A 23016-nucleotide genomic window follows, 5' to 3' on the forward strand; every position below is an offset into this window, starting at 1 on the left:
TGATACCATAATAACGAATGATCAACTTCAAAATCCTCACCATCAGAAGTCTTTAAAACTACTTTAGTGGAAGACATCGTAACAACAAAAACAAAGAAGCTTCCAAGCACAAGTTTCTCACTAGAAATCACATATTGCTGAAAGCAAAACAATATGACATAGATGAGTGGAAGGAGATGATATTTATATAGGAGATAGGGTGTTAGAATCAGGTAAAGAATAGGATTCAAAAAGGAAACTAATGAGAAATCTAATAAAAAAGCATAGGCTGTGGATAATACACATACACTTTCCAAAAAAACACTACTTTTTATATTTAATTTTTATTGGGTGTTTTATGTGTGCCTAAGTTTAAGACATAAACAGGATCGGTTTAACTCCATACCTCTTACTCTAACAATGCAACCAGCCATGAAGAACCATAACCAATTCTTTGGCCTGACAAGATACCTCACTGCTATTATGTTATAACCATGTGTAATCTGTGCAAGAAACCTCGTTGACAACCAAAATAGGATCTTTTCTCTGTTGTTTCATGGATCTTATTGTATCTCTCCTACTGTTTTTTGTAATTTCTTGCTCTAACAGATAATCGCTGACCATAATAACTAAAAAAATTACTTTCAAACACAAGAGCCTTCATAGGATTTGTACCATCATCACTGCAGGGTCTCAAAATCATCACATTTTATGCAACCTTGAACCATGATCATGGAGTCTATTTCTCAGCTTGAGATTGCGAGCATTACTAATTCACAATGGAGCAACCATAGAACAGGTCCGAGTCAAATAGAAATGATTCGAAGCACTTCTTTTTACACTATTTTGGAAACCTAAGGATTCAATCATATGAATATGTAAAATATAGGTTTTCCAGTTCTAAAAGTAAAAGGAGGAAACGGATACTCAAGTTCAAAGTGAGTAAACAAAATTCCATAATCGATCTCATAGATGCATATAGAATTCTGTAGAAAACCATATTTGATGAAAGTTGTATGTACGGCTTGGAGTGAGATCTTTCGTATCTTTCAAGATCCAACATACAATATGGGGTCAAAAAGCAAAAATAAGTGATTTTAGCCTTTCTAAAAGAAAATTTGATTTTAGTCATCTAAAGGGCTTGTTTTCTTAGAAAGAATCTAAGAAAACGCATAGGAGTGATTATGCAAGCATTGGGCCTTAGATAACATGTAATTGCTAGTAATGGTTCAGTTTAATGGGCCTACAATGTGGATACAATGTAGGCATACAAGAATAGGCCTGCTAGTAGCTCATTTTTTTGGATGAATGAAAAATATATTTAAAACAGACAGGAAAAAAACATACAAGGCAAGGAAAAAAGGGAGGGGGGGGGGGGGAGAGACTACAGCTCAAGGGGCTGCAGAACTATTCAAACCCCACATAACAACAATGCATCTGTTCCTCGGTGTATCAACTAGGGGTGTGGGGGAAGGAGAGATCCTGTAACTAACATCCCCACAGATGGCCTGCCAAATCTGATCACTTGAGCGGGATTTGGGGGACCATCTGCTAGTAGCTTATTTTGGTTCCTAGTTTACTTAGAATACTCAGTTATTTGTCATTTTTTCTATTTCAACCAAATTGTAATAGTTTTTAGTATTCATATAGTAGGAGCTTGCTTTAAGTTTACTATCACAGTAGAATTTACATTTCAGCCGACATAAACATTGTATCAATGCTAAAGCCATAGACATCTCGATGTAATTGAAAATGGAGTTTCCTCTGAGCTTGAGATAATCAAACTGAGGGATTCAGCATTGGTGTGAAGCAAAGGAGATAGATTCTGATAAACTGGCCAAATGCCTTAATTTTTTTCCTTCCTCTGTTCCACCATCAACTACCTGCTGTTTCAGGTTGCTGCTTGACATCAATACTGACTGGAAGTTCCTTCAAACACAAACAAGTCCTCGATATAGGTAGCTAATAGTTAAGTTTAATTTCAGTTTAAAGCCTCCATTATATGTTCTGATTCTAAACCCTTCACAGCCACTAGCATTCCATCTCATAAAACCCTAACCTGAGACTAGTTGGCCTTGCAAATTTGTAATAATCTAGCCCCTATATAGATCTATAACCCAACCCTAGTTTTGTGGCCATCTCGCTGCTGTTTAAGAGTCACCTAAAATTCTCTCTATTCCCAGTTTACTCTATTTAGAATTTATAATTTCCCATCAACTACCTGCTGTTTAAGAGTCACCTAAAATCTGTTCGTTGGATTGGATGTAATTTTGCTATTACTAGGATTTCTGCCTGTGAGATCACTGTTTTCTAGATTACCATCACACCACTAATCAGATCATTCCTATCATTTGAAGGATTGGCATTCTCTCTATTAACTATTGTTTCTTAGAGTTTGGTGTTTCTCAAAGGTTTAAGTTTTTCAATCAATTTTTATGTTTCTATCTAGGTGGGGTGTTGACTTGAGATCCTATCTGGGAAGGACCGATGAATTACGAGTTCTTCCTATATACCCCGACCCCCCCCCTCCTCCAACTGTTGCACCAAGACAAGTTAAACTTTAATAGCAGGTTAAGTGTAACACCATCAATACTTGCTAGCATAATGATTATATTCAAAAGCAAGAAAATTAACACTTTGAATGTGGTAAATATTAAACACCAGAAACCACATTTTTCTCCCTGAGGCACACATAAAACCACAGATCATCAGTATTGAAATAAGGTTATATATAAAAAAACACATAATCATGTTGTCCATGTCTGAGAAAATAAAATGCAACTAGAAAATGGATTCTGGTACCTGATTTCAGGTTTCCAGCAGCTAATATTTCTTCCTTTCAACCAAGCATATGAAGCAGAGATACATTGAATGCTATGACATATCTTATATATCCCCTATCCCCCTATCAAAGCTGTCAAATGGAAGAAAATGGGGGGAAATTACACAATGAACATTAACTACTTCTAACTCCCCAGCCACCCTGCTCCCAGGCCCACAAAGGAATGAATCAAACAGGGAAGACAAACAGTCGACAATATAAAGTGACAGCTAAACTGTAATTACCTCCAGCATTACTCTCACTCCCTCCAAGAACTAGAAACAAATTTCCCAATTAGTACTGCACAAGACCTCCAAACATGCATCATATGCTGTGAGAGAACCATAGAATTTGTTCACCTATCGGAAGTAATTCAAAGTCCAACCATGGAAAAAAGGGAGGCAATCAATGATCAACCTCCAGAAAACTAGAATTTAAAAAATAATAATAAAAAAAGGCAAGAGAAGCATAAGTTAAATCTTACTTTTGCATAGATTTAAGGGTTCATTTCTTACCTTTGTGTGGATCTAGGTTAAGTTCTGTCAAATTGCAACACCGCTCTGTCGGCTATTCATTAGATGATGAAGCTAGTTTTCATAGAAAAAGAGGAAAAGATAATTGCTTGTCTTCAACTGCACCAGAAGAAAGAGGAAGGGGGGGGGGGGGGAGTGTGCAAATGATGATGGAAAGACAAGACTTCACAGTGTGGAGAAGATGAGTGCAAATGGTGGGAACAGTGCAGCTGCTGCTTCTAATGTCCAATTGACTCCACAGTTCCCAACAAATTTATAAGTTAAAATTATGAAAAATGGGGAATGATATAAGAGAATGCCGGTGGAACATTAAAACTCCTCTGTATTCTACAGGCATTAATGAGCAAAATTACTAAGAAAGGCATCAAAGGGAAATGGTGCCCCAAAATTACTCTCTTTATCAGGTTTCAAAAATGAAAAAGAGCACATCGTAAACTAGTATTTTGAAATGTCAGCTTGTATTTGTACAAAAAATTGCCAAACTTACCACTTTGAGCCCATCACATACATGTTGCAATTCTTACTCCTGAAAAGCTTCATTTTATCTAGATAAAATCCATGTACAAAGGAAAATTTGAAGTAATAATTTTACTTCTCTTGTACACAAAATTTTACCCAAGTATTTTCCTTTTATTTGGTTTTTACCTGGAAAAAAGTAAACAACTGGAGCTGATGATTTTTTCCTTAACATGCTTGGGGCAAGAATTAAGCATTCTTCCACATTCACCAATGCCTCCTGCTCATTCCTGAAATGTGCCTTCTTTTCTCAGCTCCTGAAGGCAAAGTTTCACTTGACCATTCCACCAAACTCTCTAATTTGCATAAGCATCCCAATGGCATGGCATGTCCCAATAAGCACTTCTGGAAACATCAACCACACTTGGGCCTAAACATTTTTTATTGGTGGGAGTAAAAGGTAGCAGAAACCAGAAGCTGGAGACTATATCTAATCTTAGTCTTCCATCTTTACCTGTTAGGCTACACAAAAACAAATACCTTGAGAGGGTAAACTTTCTTTTCAGGGAGGGGGTGAGGGTGTGGAGGGTTAGAAACCTTAAGACTGATGTACAGAGAATAGGTACATATACCAGTGTTGATGCTGAATTGAAGACATATTTACGAAAGAAGAAGCCCATTGGGTTAGGCCCATCAAAGGCCTAAAGTTGTCACCTGAATCAGCCCATGGCTTTCATGGGCTAGGGCTGTTTTAGTGGGTTAAAGTTAGCCCACATATGTTGAATTTCTTAGTCTAGACCTAAGCCTAAATCTACTTTTTGGAAAGTCAATAAAAGGGGCTTTAGTTTGAAAATAAGAGAACTCATTGTCAAAGGAGTTCTCCTTTGTCAAGAGTTAGGTAGTAGTTGAGTTATTAATAGGTAGGTGGTGTTAGCTAGTGGTTAGATGTTGCCATTAATGTTTATGTCTCTTTAGAATGCTATATAAAGAGACTTATGTAAGTGGTGAAAAAACAACTTGTGAAATGAAATCAAATTGCTTGCTAGCATTCCTCCTCTTGGAGAACCCTTGTGTTTGATCAAGATAGATTGGTGTTCGATCCAATCGATCCACCTTGCGGTGAGAAGCCCGGGTGTTACATGTTACTTTGTTGTCCTTATTGTTTTCTTAATTCTCTTATATTGTTCCATCCATTCTTCTTTATAGCATACTGCTGTTTTGAAAACCTAGTTAGTCCTTGTTCTTAAACCAATATCCTTGTTCTACCACTTCGGTTTTCAGCCTTCCATTATATCTGAATTTTATCTATCTTAAGTCTATCAAATCTGAAGTTGATTCCCTGTGAAAGGTCCTATTTGACTACTGTTTTGATCATTCAAATACAATACTACATTAAGTGTAGTTCTCAAATGAACTAATAATTGAGTTGGGTTCAAAGAAGGAACTCAGGGGGTTGGATGCTACCCAACTCGGCATGGTTTCCATGCGTATCTGTTTAGGGATGACAATTAAAGGAATTTGGTTCTTATCCAGTTTTGCTTGCTGTAGTATCTTATCCTCAATTCTAACCTAAGGGTATGACAATGGAGGACATGAGAGTTCTCAATTTTATGGTTGCACTTTCAACTAAAATTTGATCCTTATATCTTTAAAAGTAGAAGGTTGGGATATTCCCACAAAACCCAATCCTCAAGAAGCGTCACGCTCAGCAATAATGACTTGGTTGGATATCACTCATCTTGACCCAATGTCCCAATCACTAATGATTATAGTTAATAATGAGTTCTCCACTCAAATTACTACTACCTCATTCTGGTTTGACCCGTGGCATTGATAGGCATTCTCTATAACCTTCTTGGTCCCTGCATTGTGTACGAGACACATATCCTCAATGCCACCACTCTATCCTCCTTAATCTCTGAAGGCTCATGGTCCCCCTCCTCCATTCCCATTTGAGTCACACAGATTTTGATCTCCCTTCCCCCCTTCTTGATATCCCTTTTGACCGCATCATTTGGCTTGCTTCCCCCTCTAAAACCTTTTCCACCTCCTTTGCCTGGAAGGCTGGAACCTATATCGCTCCCCTAGGCTGTCTCTTGGGCCCCTCGGTTTGGTTTAAAGGACACATCATGCATCACTCGCTCACCCCTTTGGAGGGCCCTAAACCTTGGCCTCCCCACCAAGTCCTTTCTCATTCATCGCCACATCCTTGTGAACCCTACCTGCATCCTTTGTTGGAATGGTTTAGAGGACATTGACCACCTATTTTTCTCTTACTCCTTTACTCACTCCCTTTGGACAAAAGCCCTCTCCTCCATCTAGCTCCGATTTGGATGATCCTTCGGTTTTTCTCGAGTCTGGTCATGGATTTTGAGATCGTTTTCAAGCTCCAAAATCTATGACTTGGTTGGTAAGTTGGTCTTTGGTGCTACCATTCATCACCTGTGGTGGGAGCATAACCTTAGGAGATGGATTTCCTACTCTAGGTCTTTGGGCATGATTTGGAAAGCCATCTACTTTGATATCTCCTCTAGACTCCAATTAGTTCTCCATCCCCTTGTGGATACCCCAAGGAACATGATCATTGTTGTTACCTAAGGTTTAGGCTCTACTTTTCAGTCTCCCTCTTGAAGGCTGGTCCCCCCCCCCTTTTTTTCTGTACATTTTTCACTCTTCTTCTCTCTTTTCCTAGGGTTTTGGACCTTTTATTCATAAAAAAAAAATAAATAAATAAATAAAAAAATTTTAAAAAGTTCCCAACATTACATTTCTGTCCTAAAAATTTGAACTGATGTACAAAGCAGAAGTCAGGGACTAAAAAAGATGAAGTACCAAAAGCAGTAATCTCTACACAGTGTAAGTGGAATTCAAGAACTATACTTCCATTAGCAAGTAAGCCATAAAATTACAACAGCCAAATTTTCTTGAGAACCTATGGCTCCACCAGTATGATACAACACAGGAAGCAACATACCTTAATGTCCAAGTTTATGGACATGCACAACAACCCATGATATTATGGAAAAAGAACTGGGGGAAAGGAAAAAGAGGAAGAAACACTAAACTTGGGAACACAACTATTGAGCACTTCACCTCCTGCGGGGGATATGTAATGATTTTGGGGACCCCTCGAAGAGATCCAAGAGGAAATTCTGCAGATCATCTGCATTGTACTTGATGTACCTGTCACTTTGCCTCCCACCATCCAGATAACTGGCATATCTCCCCATGAACGTCCGGTATGCCTGGATAACTTTCAGTGACACTGAAATCCGTAGATCCTCCCGAAGCTGAGGATCTGAGATCAACCAGCAAGTCTGGTTCTTGTAAACCTCCTCAAAAGCTAGATTAAAACTTCTAAACCGCTCTTTAAGAACTACTTTTGAGGCAGAACTTGAAGCTGGGTTGCCGATCCCCTCATCCTTCAGTAAAGAGAGGATAGAACTCCAAGCAGCCCTTTCATAACTCATTGCATGCTGCTGGAATTTCCTGTTGTGTTGCCGGATCCAATTATCTCCAAAAAGGGCTCCAAGTTCAGAACCCTTAACCTTTTGAACCATGTAACAGATGTTATTCATCAGGAAAAAGTGCTGAAGAGACTCATCCCTGTACAACCTGGATTTACCATCAAGATTGGACTCTAAAACTGAAGTGAGTGACCGTAAATGGTGAGCCACGAGGGATGAACTGGAAGACAAGCACTTGTCATCATTCTCCTCCTCCATAACAGGGTTGATATTTGACAGTGAGGAAGCAGCATATGCGTCATGGTTTTCAAGAAGAGAATTAAGGGTATCTCTGTAATCGATAAGCACCTTGATGTAATTCATGACATATCTGGTCAGAGGGTGGGTCCCACCCCCAGCAAAGGGATTTGTGGACGTGTTCGATTCAATTGCTTTCTCAAATTCAAGAAAAGTACCCATAACAGAATCACCTAATCTCCTTAGGACCTCGTGGCACTCCATTCTGATTGAAGAACCAGCCTCATCAGAAAAAAGATCTTCTATATCAGGGAGAAGTTCAGCCAGCACCTCATACATGTCAAGAATCCTAAATAATTTTTCTGTCTGACGGGGACCAACTGCTACAGCATCACCAAAATTTAAGAGTTGCAACATTGAACCCTTTGATATCTCACTAAAACAAAGTGCATTATCTGAATCAAACTCCCCCAGTATCTGGAAGCAAAGCTGTTTCTCACTGGCTAGATAAACGCGTACAAAGATCTTCAGTGCTCGGATCCATTTCTTGATCATGGAATTCAAGCTACTCCATTCTATCTTTAGCACATCTTCAATACTGAGTTTCTCCACTTCAAGAATGAATAAGCATTCATCTGCCACATCTTTTCGGATGTTAATGTAAGCCTGATAACATTCCTGATCATAATTTGATGCAACCATCAAACTTGCAATGCTTTTGAGGTCAGGAATTACATCTGGATGGATCAAATCTGTGATGTATTCCTCCCAGCCTTTAGAGGTACTATCTCTACGAAGCGAGTCATTGACTGATGATGACTCATCTTCAATGGAGATGGTAGATTCCACATCCACAAAATCTACTTCACAACTACGGAAGGGCTTACTCTCAGGTTCAAAAGGTTGCATATTCTGCACAAGAATATGACTGAACTCTTCCTCAAGCTTAGCCATTGTCGTTTGAAGAACACTGTGAGCACGGTTCAGAAGCGCCACTGCTTCATTTTCATTTGAAGATAAAGCCTCCAACCTTTCTATCAACCTTCGGACTTCCTCCACAGCTTGAAGATATTCAGAAAATTCCTCGGGACGGGAGTCCCATATCGATTGAACAGATTCCCAACTAGCAATCTTCTCCTGAATAGAATCGAGTTGTTTTTCAATCTCATTTATCTCTTTCTTGTTTGCTGTCGATAGAGTTATGGTGGACAATCGAGAGCCAAGTTCTTCCAGAATCTTCTTCACATCATCAGTCAAGTGACTATTTGTCCCCAATGCATTTACAATGTGCTGCGCAGCTGCAATGACTTGCTCTTCATCTTTACAATCTGCCATCGCATGTAAACTAGGGCAGCAAGAATAACCTGACTCAAATGAAGCCTTGAATTCCTGAAACTAAAGGTGTCTCCTAAAACTGAATCCGAAATTCTTCTTTCCGGATCAAAGCTCAATCTTGAACGTGGCGTAATGGAAGAATAGTAACCAAAATTGGGTACTTCCCAACAGAGAAAATATCCACTATTCAGAAGGCATGATTAAGAAATGGAAATTAGATAGAAACAATCAAAATAGACGCCCTCACAAGAAGCAAACAAATTGAGAGGAACTGCAGAGATGTTTGAGATCAAGTTCTCAAAATTTGACTCTAGAACAACGAAGTGTGCAGTAAAAAGATTCAGCAAACTTCTGTTGTCTAATACCAAGAGAGAGTAAAGATACACAAAATCAGTTACCCAGAAAAGGAGTAAACCCACCAGTTTCTTCCGAGCTACTGTTTTAATCTCGAACAAAAGACCCTCACAGCTGCGTGACCAGTGAAATGAATCTTCAAAAAGACCCAATAATACTGGTCACAGAGCCTTCAAAGTTCAAAACAAGCGAAAACCCACGAGTTCTTGTCAATGTTTCTTCGAAAAAACGATCCCCACCAGCAATACAAAATCCAAGCTTTAACAAACACTCCAAAAAAACTAGATCCTCACAGAAGTTCAATCAATTGAACAGGGATCTAACTTAATATGACAGTTAGAGATACACCAAACAAAAGTAAATGATCGAAAACCTCATAAGATTGAAGTGAACACCTCAGTTTTTCCGTTGCTGAGAATCAAGCTTGAAAACAGAGGAAATTGGCGTGAGAAACAACAAATCAAACTGAAAATATCAGTTTAAAAATCATCAACAAATGTTAACCAAGAAATAACGTGGAAGCTTAGGAGAGATAGAGACTGGAGAAGAAGAACGGAACCTGAAACCCTCTTCTGTGAAACTTCCACGGCTTAGTTATCCGGTTTCCACTTCGTACGGAGAAATGGAGAGGAATCACAGCTGTTTTGAAAACTAAACATTGACTCGGATACGAATTGTCCAAAATTGGTCATGGTTAATATCTTTAATTACAAGATTACTTTCAACTTTCATATTTGATATTTGATATTTTCCATTATTTTTCGTTGTACACGTGTGAACATCTTTTTTGGTAAACGACACGTGTGAACATTAGTTTCCGTGCATTCGTTTCCGTTAGCACTTAGCAGGTAAACTTCTTTGACTTCCATTTATAGGATTTATCTTCCTTTCAAGTTTTCTTTTATTTAACAAAAATGATTTCGTCATAAAAATCCCCTTTCAAGTATTTGAAAGTTTCAACCTTCTAGTAAACATTGAATTGAAAATTTAAACAACTTAGAAGATGTTGGAGTTTGTTTAATGTTTGCTACAAAATTAATGAAAGTAAGATTTATGGGTGGATTTCTACCCCAAAAAAATAAAAAAATTTATGGGTGGATTGTCCATAACATATTTATGAATGATTTAATTATTTATTTATTAATCTATCCATGTGGGTGGAGTGCGGTTCGGTTGGGTTGGGTTGGCTGTCCCTGGATTTCCTACTTGTCTATCAAAGTAGAGGTCAGTGCTCCCCACATACCTCTTTATCATATATTAGAAGATGATATATTATCTTGTCAAAATTCAGAGGTGGTCCCTATCCTAATATAAGGTGACGATATGAGAGAAGCATAGACCCATTTACCTTGATGCATAAAGAATGTGGATTCCGATTGAGTTGGGGAAAAGGTGGGGTAACAGTGGTTTTTCTATATACTTGAAATTGAGATTTCCTAGCAAGAGTAAGGATTAGTTACTCAAGAAAGGAAGTAGGGGGAGCATGGCTAAGGAAGTAGGCTCCATCTTCGGAAACCCCATGAATGGTTGCTATCAATTTCTTCACGCCTAGGTGGGTGACACCGTGACGGTACCAAAATGCTATAAAGATTTTAACAATCACAAAATGCGAGTTTGGATCTTTTATGTATCAAGGTAAAGATCTATGCTCCTCTCACACATTTTCACCATACATTAGGATGATGGTAACGGGAGACCACTGAAAAATTTACATTTGCTTTATTTTGTTAGCAGTTAAAGGTGGACTTCTCATCCATAATGCATAGTAGAGAAATGTAAAATGAGCACACATCTCTACCTCGATGGATAGAAAACTCTGGACTTGAAAAATGCAATCCCATGTTCTATGAAATTAAGATTAGAGTGCACTATAATAACAATTTTGTGAGAGAAAATCTTGGACCATGAGTTCCTTGAGTGGGGCCTCCGGAACTTAGTGGCTTTAGGACTTCATGACCCACACGAAGTTAGGATTTTCTATTTTCAAGCCTAAACATGTCTCCAAGTTAGAGCAAATTACAATTCAAGTGGTTGTGACTTGAGGAAAAAGTGCTGAAAAATGGGAAGACTTTCTCTTACAATTATCTTGTAGTCAACTTGCTTAATATCCTCTCTTCTCTTCTTGCATTTCTCATGAACAAGGAATGGATTAATAGAATTATTGAAGAACATGATCTGCTCCCAAAGAGGGCTTCTGCTGTGATTTCTGTAGAGGTGTCCCACTTAGAAATGATTTAAAGAGCTCAAGGGCTTGTTTGGGTCTGACAAGTGGGACTTCATGACCTGCCCCCTTACTGTTGCAAAGGTTAGCTCTTCGTATACCTCAGTCCATCCTCCAACCTGCACAAACCATAACCAAACATTCCTCAATTAGATAAGCAGTTAAAAGCATAGAAGATTAATTTAGAGCCTTTGTTTTCATCTGAAAATGTGTTCTTGTAGTATCTGTACCTCATTGTTCACAAACCATGCATACCATGGAACTCTGGTTGTCAGGTTAAGCTGTGCAAGGGAGAATTTGGTGGAAGTAAACGGCACTGCAGAATCTAAGTCACCACTGCAATTGATGAAGAAGAAAGAATCAGTAGGAAATATTGAGAACTCAAGCTTGAAGTATTGTGCATTAGACACCAACCTGAACACCCAAATTCTTAAACCACCTGCAATCATCTCTTTGTAGATCGGCAGAATTGAAAGAGGTGAATCATTCCACTTTTCATTTAGAGGGAAACTACAGTAGCAAAAATAAGTATATGGGCACTTATCAGAATTAAATTTCAGTTAAGTACTAGATAATCCATGCAAATCATTTTCATGCTTAAGTTTTTTTGAATAAGGTATGGTTATATTCAAGAAAAAAACAATTTAAAAACTGAAAGAAGAAAAAGAGATAAAAAGTGTAACTTGCAATAATTCCACTCATAAGGGAGTTTAGTTGTGTTGGCATGGAGAGCTTTCTGCACATCTGGTCTGTTGTAATAAATCTTCGCATAATCTACAGTACAAGGATCAAATCCTGAAATCTGCCCAAGAATCTGATTAAGAAAAATCAAGAACCAAAGTGATTAATGTTAAGATTGTGTCCAACAAAATTGATCACATAAAATGATAATTTTGCAGAATACGTATTATGCTAGAATCCTATGTGTCTTTCTCGTCTATTCTTTTAAATGACTCCATAAACCACTAGCAAACCCAGCCTTCTACCTTATAAATATTTCAGTTTGGTAAATACCGAAAGGGGTAGATGACGCAAATGCTGGACCGTGTGGTTAGCTTTGGCGCTTTTTGATTTGTTGCATTTTGGTTCATATATGTTATAGCGATCGGTTGATCCAAGTTCTTGAGAGAGTAGTTTGTTTGCTGCTTTACACTCAACTGACGCGTTGGTTTTGCCATGGTAATCACATTTGTCAAGTAACTCCATGCGTGTTTCATCGGAGATCATGGCATGCCTCCACATATACTCAATTGCTCCAAGGTTATCATTGTTGTTGTCGATAAGTGCATTCCCAACCTGCAAAGCATTTTTCTTTCAATAACGTGAAAAATATTACTTAAGAGTGTTAAGGTTTAGGATTTAAGCATGAGGATTGTTTAAAGCCTTACACCATGAGCATCTAGTTTAGAATACCTAGATCGATTGCTGCTTTCAGCTAGTATTTATAGACAACCTCAGAGTTTACTGCTTAATGGACTCTCATACTGTCAAACAAGACTCTATATTAAAATATAAGTTAGGTATAACTTAAATAGCTCAACAAAAAGAACAACCCAGAGCCTTTAAAACCTAATATATTAGTCCTGTGGTACATGAAAACACATCTAAGGTTCCAAATATATATGCTAATATGAAGCAAGTTATATATATTATGTCTAACATAAAGAGAAAAAGAGATAGGTAGCTACCATTATCCCTTTGAGATTTATAGGGAACTTAGTTTTTGAATTATATGTCATAATCTCCTTGGCCAATTGGGGGACATAATGCCCGGCATAGCTCTCTCCTGTCAAATAAATCTCTCGCTGTTTGTAGCTTGGAAACCGGTCCAACCATCGGTTAACAAATTCCAGTGCATCAATTGCTGAATCAAAATCCATGAATTAGCATTAAATCAGTTAAAAAAATTAACTAAATTATCATCAAGGATGTACTTAAGCATAGAGGATAAGCATATCAACATTCCAAGCAGCCATTATATATCATCACCACCATGTTGGTGTTTGACCAGTGCACTAAAGGCTTCGAAGCTAATGAAACAGGTTGAATCATGCCTTTTAATCTATCTCATACTAGACTGTCTCGATTTGGTGTATGAATCCCAATTTAGTGCTCATACATCAAATTGAGACCCATAAGGTATATGGCGCAACACCACCACCACCACCGAGAGCAGAAAAAAGGAAAATAAGGGGTGGGTTAGTGTATACCGGTGTGTTGATCGCCTGAGGTGAGCAAATCAGATGATGTATTGGTGTAAGAGAAACCGACGCCGGCCGGAGATTCTATGAAAAGAAGATTAGCTACAGCGTTCCATGAGTACTTATTGAGGATCAAACCAGTTCCTTTCTTCTTGATTTTGAATGGGCCTATCTCTTCTGAAGCTCCAAATGCCACCGAAGAGCAACCAGGACCTCCATTGAACCAAATGATCAAAGGTTTGGATTCAGGGAGATGAGCTGCTTCAGTAAGCCAATAGAAGAGAGCTCTGCCGGCGACTTTATTAACAGTGACATAGCCAGAATATTGCTGAAATGAGACTTTGGGTTGTCCAGGGAGTTCAATTATTCTATCGGCTTCTGCTTCTTCTCCTCCTCCTCCTTTATCTACTTGAAGACTTGCAGAGGCAGAAACAAGTAGGAATAAATAGGTCATGTACACAAATAGTATCTCCCTGATCTTAACTGAAGCCATGCCTATCACCATGATTAATCCAACAGGTAAAAGAAGCAAAAACAAGGGTGAGAAAAGGGCATGCATGCACCTCCAAGATGAGTACTTGTGCCATGCACGTAAGATCTCATGTAATGAAGTGGCAGTTTCTTGGTAAATTTAGGAAAGTTTCCTAAGAGGTTTATGTGGCTTAAATGAGCCACGTTGAATAAGTCTAGCAGGTAAAGTTCTATGCTCTCTTCGCACCTCTTTTGGAGATCTTGTTAAGCTGGTGTATCTGACGTGGTGATACTTGTGGTGCCGAGCATTCAATGGGCGCCTTGTGAATTTCGTTAAATATCTATCAAACAAAATTAAGAATATGTGAAAATTATTCCAACTCGACTAAAATTAACCAGTTTTTCTTTGATATAAACTAAACTATTATTTGTGTGCATCTGAAATTTAACGAAATTCACACAGCATCCATCCCCAACATTGGGCACCACATGTACCACCATAAGTTAGACGCACCAGCCTAGCAAGATCCCTTCACTACACATTAAGCGAGACTGACAGATCTTAGTGGGCTCCCTTGTGAACCCCTTCCTAATGTTTCCTAATGTGTGGTGAGAAAAAGTAAAAGTAGCATAGATCAAATATCTACCCTTATGGGTAAAAAATTTCACTATTGGTTGGTTCTGTAATGGTTCGTTGTAAAAAAGGGAATCTGCAATCCTATTAATTAATGATATATGCTGACATTAGATCATTGACTCGTAAAGACATGGCTCAAGGGATTTGATGCATTTAGGGTGCTCTCACATACATTACAAAAGAGATTTGATGCCAATTAATATGGTCAAGTGACAAATCATCTCGCCCGATCTGAACTATTGAACCGGCATTTCTAACCTCAAATTTCTCCGCTGCATGTTTAGTTCGGGGAAGGGGATACATTTCTGTACATTAACAAATTAAGTGAGCCAAAACTGTGCAAAGGTGGGCACCCAGGCCTCTTAAAGAATCTGGATTCTCTACTCGTTGTGTTACTTTTACATCTTTTCACCATATATCAGGAGAGAGGTTCACCTTTAAGTTTTGACCTTAGGGCCTGTTTGGTTACATGAATCTAGAGATTTCAAATCTCTGGATTCATGAATCTGAGAATTATACCCGTTTGGTTGTAAAAATCTCTAGATTCATGAAATCTACAGATTCACGTTTTTAGTGTAAAAAGGTGAATCTGTAGATTTATGGGTAAGGGGTGAAATCCAGAGATTTCAAAAAAGCTATACAATTGTACATTCACAAAAATCATGTCGATCAAATAAATTTTTAGGATGAATTCACAGATTTCATTCCACAACCAAACACTTAATTTTTTAAATTATAACTCCATAGATTTGAAGTCTATAGATTTGAAATCTCTAGACTCATGTAACCAAACAGGCCCTTAAAAAATCAGATGTTGGACCTTATCCTAATGTATGGTAGAAATGTGCGAAGAGCACAGGCTTCTATCCTTGAACATCTAGTGGGATTATAAAGGAAGTACAATCCTTTTCCCTCATGGTAAAAAATCTAAAGTCAATCTAACTTGATGTATCAGTAACAAGAAACCAGGAATCAAATTTATTACTTCAGTAATCGGTAAAACTTCAGTGAGAAATGTCAAAAGATTTAATTTCTTTTTCTCTTTTGGTAGCAAACCCTTTTTTTTTTTTTTTTTTTGTGATAATAAAAGAAAAGATTCATTTACTAGTGGGAGTTGTTACAGTTACATTTTATGTCAGAGAGATTTGTGTATCTCTCTTTAAAATGAGGTGGGATTAGTTCTAACGGCCAGTTTTCAAGAGAGTGAGATCGGATATTACAAATTATGATGTTCTTTGTGCTTTCAAAAAGTTCAGTCATTGGTTGGATTAATTCAAGTGCCATATGTTGTTGTGTATAAGCATGGCTTGGAATTCATCTTTACAGTACCAAATTTCTTTGATATTTACGCCCAAGTCCTTTGCCTTGTCCAAGCCTTTCATGATGCCTCGCACCATTGCTTCCTTCATTGTCCCCGCCTCTGTTTCCCCTGTGCTTACAAAAAGTATTTTTCCTATTCCAAAAAAGACCCACCTTCCACGTTATTTTTTTTAGAAGTTCATTAGGTAGCCCTACACACAATAAAGTTGGTGATCGACCAAAAGGATTTTACATAATCACATATGCATTGATTTGTATTATTTATATGAATTTGCTCATTGTTCATGCTATTTGGGATTAGCTTATGGTAGAGATGTAGGTCGGGTCCTTATTGTTACAGACCTTGGAGTTTCTTTCATACCATAGATAATAGCAAGTTATTATGAAAACAGAAAAGAACCATTCCTTATTATTCAAAAAAATGAAGTGCAAGTTAACACCGCCATGCAAACTACAGAAACAAATTTCTTTTCCTCCCCCACCCCATTTGAATTACATTTTTCTTGGTCTGCTACCAAAGAGGGTCTCTCTCTTATTTACTGGATAGAGGTGTTCCACTCAAAAATGATTTGATGAGCTGAAGGGCTTGTTTAGGTCTTCCATGTGGCACTTCATGACCTGCACCTCTCACTGTTGCAAAGGTTAGCTCTTCATATACTTGTGTCCATCCTGCCACCTTCACAAACCATAATCATGCATTCCCTTAGATAAACACTTAGAAGCAAGGGTTAGATTCTTTGTTTTCATCTGAAAATGTGGTATAGTAATGTCTGTACCTCATTGTTCAGATACCATGGATACCATCTTATTTTGGTTGTCAAATTAAGTTGTGCAAGGCAGTATCTGGTTGAAGTAACAGGAACCACAGAATCTGCATCACCACTGCAATTTTTTGTAGGGAAGCCATCAATCAGTGAAGAATTGAAGAAAAAAAAATACTGAGATGCTTATTGGGTTAATGTGCAGTAGCAGACACTAACCTGTACAACCAAATTTTCAGACCAGCAGCAATTATTTCTTTGTAGACTGGCAGAATAGTAAAAGCTGTGCCATTCCATTTGTCAAACAAAGTTTCACTGCGATAAATACAAGGGCAGTCATCAGAATTGCTTATAAATGGATCAGAACAACACGGGAAAACAAGGAAAAATCACCTGCAAGTAGTCCAATTATAAGAGATGTTAGTTGTGTTAGCATGGAGGGCTTTCTGAACATCAGGTTTGTTGTAATAAATCATGGAATAACGTTCTGTACAAGGATCATATCCAGCAAGCTGCTTTGAAACCTTATAAAACAAAACAAGCAAACCGATATTGTCAATCTTGAAGAACTTCGTCTTAGTGTTGATAAATTTATCCGTTTAGAGAATTACAGAAGAAGCAGGAGATCGCTGCCGATAAGGAAGACGCTGGATCTTCGGGTTAGCACCCTTGACATATGGATTTAGGCATTGTGTTTGATAAATATTGTAAGTATCAATGTTTCCCATCAAATCGTTGTATAATTCATTGATTACTGCGTTACACTCGTCTGTGTCTTTATCTTGAGTGAAGCTTGAGTGACATTTCTTGAGTAGCTCACTATGTTTTTCATCAGAGATCAAACCATGGCTCAGCAAATAATCTAGCATTCCAATGTTATCAAAGTACTTGTCTGTAGATCCATTCCCAATCTGCAAATGGCAATGTGAAATCGAGCATTTTGTTACATTATATCAGATGACTCAAAAGCTTAAGCTGTTACGTCCAGATTGAAAGATTACCAATATCCCTTGAAGATTTATATGACTCTTCGTGTTTGAATTATATTTCAGAATCTCTATGGTCAATTGGGGAATGTAATGTCCAGCATAGCTCTCTCCAGCAAGATAAATGTCTCGTTCTTTGTAATGTGAAAAACGATCCAACCATCTGTTAATGAATTCCAGAGCATCCGTTGCTGAATCAAACAAATGAGTGGAGTTTAACACACCATCATCATCACTTCCACCATGATAATCGACAAGAAAGAAGATGAATTCAAAGAGTAGACCACATACCCGTTTTCTGATCATTAAAGTTGAGGAGATCAGACGATGTGTTGGTGTAAGAGAAGCCAACACCAGCTGGAGATTCAATGAAAAGTAGGTTGGCTACCTTGTTCCAAGAGAACCGATTGAGAGTTAAACCCGTCCCATTCGTCTTGATCCTGAAGGGACCTATCTCCTCTGAAGCTCCAAAAGCCAACGAAGAACAGCCAGGCCCTGTGCATACAAGGAAGTTTTGTTGTCTCTGTTTCTCGAAACCCATTTCAAAAAAACCCTGAAATTGAACTCAGAGAAAAAAAGGGGGGGGAGAGAGAGATGACCTCCATTGAACCAAATGATCAAAGGTTTGGATTTAGGGCGAACTGCTTCAGTGAAGTAATAGAAGAGAGCTCTGCCAGCCTCTTTATTGACAGTGACATAGCCAGAAAATTGCTGAAATTTGACTTTGGGTTGCCCTGGAAGTTTAACAATTCGATCGGCTTCTGCTTCTCCATCTCCTCCTTCTCTTGTTCTTTTTCCCGCTGACACAAGAAGGAATAAATAGGCAATGGCCACAAATAGGATCTTCGTCTTACCCTCAGCCATTCCTGTCACCATGAAGTCTTCAAGTAGAAGAAGAAGCAAAGGTGAAAATGGTCTGCACCATTCATGGACATGATCATAAATAGTAGTTAGCCCTGCATGTGTGTTGTCCAAGAGCCAGCTTTATGTGGTTTGAATAGTTAGTTTGGATCTGAATAACCCGAGTCTTTAGGAGACAAGGGGTTCTCATACTCTGGGATATGGTTGGTTTTCAGATACAAATGGCACACGTAGACACGAAAGGGTCTTCGGCTAAAAAATTGTATTGGAAGTTGCAAGCTTCGCCATGGAGGCTGGAACCTGTGAAGACTCGAGTGAACTGAATCCATAAGACTGGAGCAAGGGATTTGGTGGTTCTGTACGTGATAGGGAATGGCACTGCAGCAGTGCTAATGGTTACTACCGCAGCCACTATGGATTCCAGTGGGTGGAAGATGTGGGCGTGGCCACTGCAACACGAGGGTTCAATGAAGATTGTAGGGTTTGGTATATGAAGATTTTCAGGGCTATTGTGTAGATCCTGGAATTGGGTCCTTGGATAAGTGGAAAAATCACCACAATCCAGCTTTTGCCAACTTAGTCTATTTGGAGGAAAGCCCATGTGTTTTTGTTTAATATAACAGTGCCAGTAAGATGTTCACAGAATTGCCCCAGTAGTTCTCAAGACTCCTTGGAGACTGTTCTAAGAGATCTGTGGGTGGATTCGAATTGGTGGAAGAAGGGGCCTTTGGAGTTGGCAGTGAATGGGTTGAAGGAGAAATAGCAAGATGGTATTCCTGTTGGAGTGTGATTATAAGGGAAGGCCTGAAGAAGTAAAATACAAGGCATGACTTACAGCTCCAGCTGCTGCTTTACCATTGCCGCTGTTGCTCTGGTAAACTCTTTTTTTTTTTTTCTTTTGTCATTAATGAGTTTTCATTGAAATTAATAGATTACCAAACTTTCTTAACCTAGGTAGGTTACATTTAACAAACCCCATCATATTAAAAATAGTCTAACCGAGAAGAAGAGTAACTCTATCATGTTTCTTCAGTTCTGCTTATTCAAACAGCACCTTAAATGAAGCTAAACTTTCATTTGGTTTTTTATAACTAATCAGGTTAGCTCCATGGCACCAGTATAATTGATGATCAATGTCAAACACATGATAGATTAAGTAGCGTGTGTATTATGTTCTTTCCTTGAACTTAATCAAACAGTGCTTCAGAATTCATTCAACACATATAATTGAAATTGATTTCAGATGACATGGAGAAGTTACAGAGAAGCCTCTGCAGTACCAAGTTATCATGGATGAGATGGGCCAACAATGAAAGAAGGCATAAGGTTCATCAATTAGTAACAAATCAAGTGAGAACATAAAAGATAAACATCTCTTTCTTATTCCCTAGGTTGAGATGAAATTCTTTCTGTCAAGTTGAAAAGATGAAAGTCAATACGAGCTACAGAAGCTACTTTCTTGAAATCAATTTCCTCTCTTATGTCAACTTGCTTTTCACTTGATAAGTTACATTCTTCTTGGTCAAAGACTAGGTTAATGGAAATAAGCAGAAGATTGACTAGCGCCCAAAGGGTGTCTCCTAGAATGTAGGTAGAGGAGTCCCACTTAAAAATGATTTGAAGAGCTCAAGGGCTTCTTTGGGTCTGTACATTGGCACTTCGTGACCTGCCCCTCTCACTGTTACGAATGTTAGCCCTTCATATACCTCTGACCATCCTCCCACCTTCACAAAGCATAAACAGATATTCCGTTAGATTAATAACACTTATTGAGACCATTTATTGTCATCTTTGAATATACAGTAGTAGTAGTAGCAGCAGCAGCAGCAGTACCTCCTTGTTCACAAACCATGGATGCCAAGGAATTTTGGTTCTCAACTTTAGTTGAGCTAGGGAGTATTTGGTACTAGTAACTGGCACGACAGAATCGGCATCGCCACTGTAATTAATGTGCAGTTCACCAGGAAACCATCAATTCAAAAAGAAGAAAGAATGAGTTAAAAATATTCAGAACCTTGGAGTACTATGCCATAGATACCAACCTGAAAACCCAAATTCTCAGACCAGCAGCAATCATTTCATTGTATAATGGAAGCATTGAAAAAGTTCCATTTGTGTGAGTATAATTTAGATGGCCTTGACTGCATGTAGATATTAGAAGGGCACTTATTAGAACTAATTTATCAAGTATTCACTTTAAATGGATCAGAACAACATAGAACTGCCATCAAATACACAAATTATGGGACACGAAATTTCTCTATTCATTCTCAAGTCTCAACTATTAAGTATGATGGATCAAACATGTATGAACATATTTATCTGTTAATGCGTTGACCAAGAGACATGAAGAAAAGAAACAAAACAGATTAAAGCACAGATGACAAAGATTTAAGACGATGTGCTATATCTATACATTTAAGCTAGGTCTCTCAAAAAGACCAGCAATCACAGCAATGTAGCATTAAGAGAAATGTCAACCTGCAATCAGTCCATTCATAAGGGATTTGAGTTGTGTTGGCATGCAGAGCATGCTGCACATCCGGCCTGTTGTAATAAATCCCAGTATAGTCTTCAGCACAAGGATCAGATTTCATAAGTCGCCGCCGCCTGAAAATCTAAATAATAAAAAGTAACTAAGAAGCATAAAAATGTAAAGATTGTAACTAGGACATCAATCATAAACATAACACCATGGGTGTAATTTTGTTTGTTTATAAATATATCAGTTCAGTAAATACCGAAGAGGTTGCTGCACCAGCTAAATGCAGGCTCTTTCTGGTGTCGTTTGATTCTTTGCATATGCGTGCATATATGTTGTAGGGATTGATATTTCCCATTACAGTGTCATCAACATAGTCATTGATTTCTTCACACTCTTTCGTCACTGGTTTACCTTCACGGTAATCACATTTGTCGAGTAGGTCCCTATGAATATCATCAGAGATCAAGGCATGGGTCCAAAGGTAGTCTGCTCTGCCAATACCATCATAGTAGTTGTCTATAGATGGATTTCCAACCTACATAAAGTGAGATATTGCATGAAAGGTCACTTGATGCCAGTTTCAGATATGTGGGATTGCATCTCTGCAACTCCCTAGTCCCTACACATCAACACCTTTTGAGGTTTTTTGAATGTTCAGGGGAAATAAAAGTGAGTTAATGGACTAAAGTTGAAAGGAGAAATAAGGTAGAAAGATTACTAATATCCCTTTGAAATTTAGAGGAGACTTAGTCTTTGAATTATATGTGATAATCTCTTTGGCCAATTGGGGAATGTAGTGCCCTGCATAGCTCTCTCCAGCCAAATAAATCTCTTGCTGTTTGTAATGCGGGAAGCGATCCAACCATCGGTTAATGAATTCTAGTGCATCCTTTGCTGAATCAAACACCCATCAATTATTCCATACAAATGAAACAACCACACAAAATGAATACTTTAGCATCGAATCAGTAATATACCACTACGTTGATCATTTGCATTTTGGAGATCAGATGATGTGTTGCTATAAGAGAAGCCAACACCGGCCGGAGTTTCAAGGAAAATCATGTTGGCCACATTGTTCCAGGCGAAGTGATTCAAGGACAGAGCTCCATTCTTGTTGATCCTGAATGGCCCTAATTCCAGCGAAGCTCCATAAGCCAGTGAAGAGCAACCAGGCCCTGTATGCATCAAAGTAGTTCCATCGTTTCTTATTACAAATTAATTAACACCTTGAAGGGTACTTATCTACAAGAAATAATCATTTTAAACATGTGATATTCTCAAAAAAAATTCCTTAGAGGGAGAGAGACCTCCATTGAACCAAAGGACCAAAGGTTTGGATTCAGGATGAACTGCTTCAGTAAGCCAATACCAGAGAGCTCTGCCTGCAACTTTATCAACAGTAATATAGCCAGAGTACTGCTGAAATTCAACTTTTGGTTGTCCAGGAAGTTGAATTATTCGATCAGCTTCAGCTTCTCCTCCTCCACTTGCACCTGCTGACACAAGAAGGATCAGATAGGCCATGGCCATGGCCAGAAGTAGAATCTTCATCTTACGTACAGCCATGCCTATCCCCATGAACTCCACGCTTCCTAGAAAAAACAGAAAGGGAATGCACCACCAAGATGATCAACAAATAGTAGTGCCCATTTCCGTAAAATCTCATATAATGAAGTGGCGGTATCTCAGTGATTCTGGAAAATTGTCCAAGAGTTTTCTCATGGGTTAAATGGGTTAGCTCACCATAAATAACCCTAATCCTTTGGAGATAAAGAGAGGTTCCTGTATGCTGGGATAATAAATGTGGCTGGTTATTTTCTCCAGTTGTTAAAGGTGGTTTGAAGTTTGAACAAGTCTTCAATAGTAGGTTTTCGAGGAGAGTTTTTTT

At 38.3% G+C, this 23016-nt stretch overlaps 3 protein-coding genes and 1 pseudogene across 3 annotated transcripts; all 4 read right to left on the reverse strand.

Moving 5' to 3' along the window:
• Window positions 1-2526: 2526 nt before the first annotated feature.
• On the reverse strand, window positions 2527-9790 carry EXO70E1 (exocyst subunit exo70 family protein E1). Its single transcript, XM_089149018.1, has 2 exons — window positions 3316-9790; window positions 2527-3159 (listed from the first exon to the last, which is right to left on the reverse strand). The coding sequence occupies exon 1, from the start codon at window positions 8826-8828 to the stop codon at window positions 6879-6881; it is 1950 nt and encodes a 649-aa protein (XP_089005144.1). The 5' UTR covers window positions 8829-9790; the 3' UTR covers window positions 2527-3159; window positions 3316-6878.
• A 1550-nt stretch (window positions 9791-11340) lies between these two features.
• On the reverse strand, window positions 11341-14109 carry LOC149020809 (serine carboxypeptidase-like 25; annotated as a pseudogene).
• Window positions 14110-16547: 2438 nt separating this feature from the next.
• Window positions 16548-19283, reverse strand: LOC149020810 (serine carboxypeptidase-like 25). Its single transcript, XM_089146997.1, has 8 exons — window positions 18379-19283; window positions 18071-18274; window positions 17795-17970; window positions 17405-17704; window positions 17187-17317; window positions 17013-17108; window positions 16809-16914; window positions 16548-16708 (listed from the first exon to the last, which is right to left on the reverse strand). The coding sequence occupies exons 1-8, from the start codon at window positions 18653-18655 to the stop codon at window positions 16565-16567; spliced, it is 1434 nt and encodes a 477-aa protein (XP_089003123.1). The 5' UTR covers window positions 18656-19283; the 3' UTR covers window positions 16548-16564.
• A 666-nt stretch (window positions 19284-19949) lies between these two features.
• On the reverse strand, window positions 19950-22944 carry LOC149020811 (serine carboxypeptidase-like 25). The gene is made up of 9 exons (XM_089149019.1): window positions 22872-22944; window positions 22436-22720; window positions 22103-22303; window positions 21844-22019; window positions 21382-21660; window positions 21122-21258; window positions 20683-20781; window positions 20474-20579; window positions 19950-20364 (listed from the first exon to the last, which is right to left on the reverse strand). The coding sequence occupies exons 2-9, from the start codon at window positions 22704-22706 to the stop codon at window positions 20221-20223; spliced, it is 1413 nt and encodes a 470-aa protein (XP_089005145.1). The 5' UTR covers window positions 22707-22720; window positions 22872-22944; the 3' UTR covers window positions 19950-20220.
• Between the last annotated feature and the right edge of the window lie 72 nt (window positions 22945-23016).

Source organism: Hakea prostrata, chromosome 3 (assembly GCF_041222555.1).
Source record: "Hakea prostrata isolate BN-2017 chromosome 3, UWA_Hpros_2, whole genome shotgun sequence".
NCBI classification, from domain to species: domain Eukaryota; kingdom Viridiplantae; phylum Streptophyta; class Magnoliopsida; order Proteales; family Proteaceae; genus Hakea; species Hakea prostrata.

Bases quoted from the DNA above. Each gene is read 5' to 3' on its own strand.
- EXO70E1 (XM_089149018.1), bottom strand. From the start codon at position 8,828: ATGGCAGATTGTAAAGATGAAGAGCAAGTCATTGCAGCTGCGCAGCAC.
- LOC149020810 (XM_089146997.1), bottom strand. From the start codon at position 18,655: ATGGTGACAGGAATGGCTGAGGGTAAGACGAAGATCCTATTTGTGGCC. The intron at 18,275-18,378 runs GTCATCTCTCTC...TTGTATGCACAG, and splicing joins GATCATTTGGTTCAATGGAG to GGCCTGGCTGTTCTTCGTTG. The intron at 17,971-18,070 runs GTATGTGGTCTA...TGTTTGATTCAG, and splicing joins CTTTAATGATCAGAAAACGG to CAACGGATGCTCTGGAATTC.
- LOC149020811 (XM_089149019.1), bottom strand. From the start codon at position 22,706: ATGGGGATAGGCATGGCTGTACGTAAGATGAAGATTCTACTTCTGGCC. The intron at 21,661-21,843 runs GTAATCTTTCTA...CACTTTATGTAG, and splicing joins TAAATTTCAAAGGGATATTA to GTTGGAAATCCATCTATAGA. The intron at 20,365-20,473 runs GTACTGCTGCTG...TGCTTTGTGAAG, and splicing joins CATGGTTTGTGAACAAGGAG to GTGGGAGGATGGTCAGAGGT.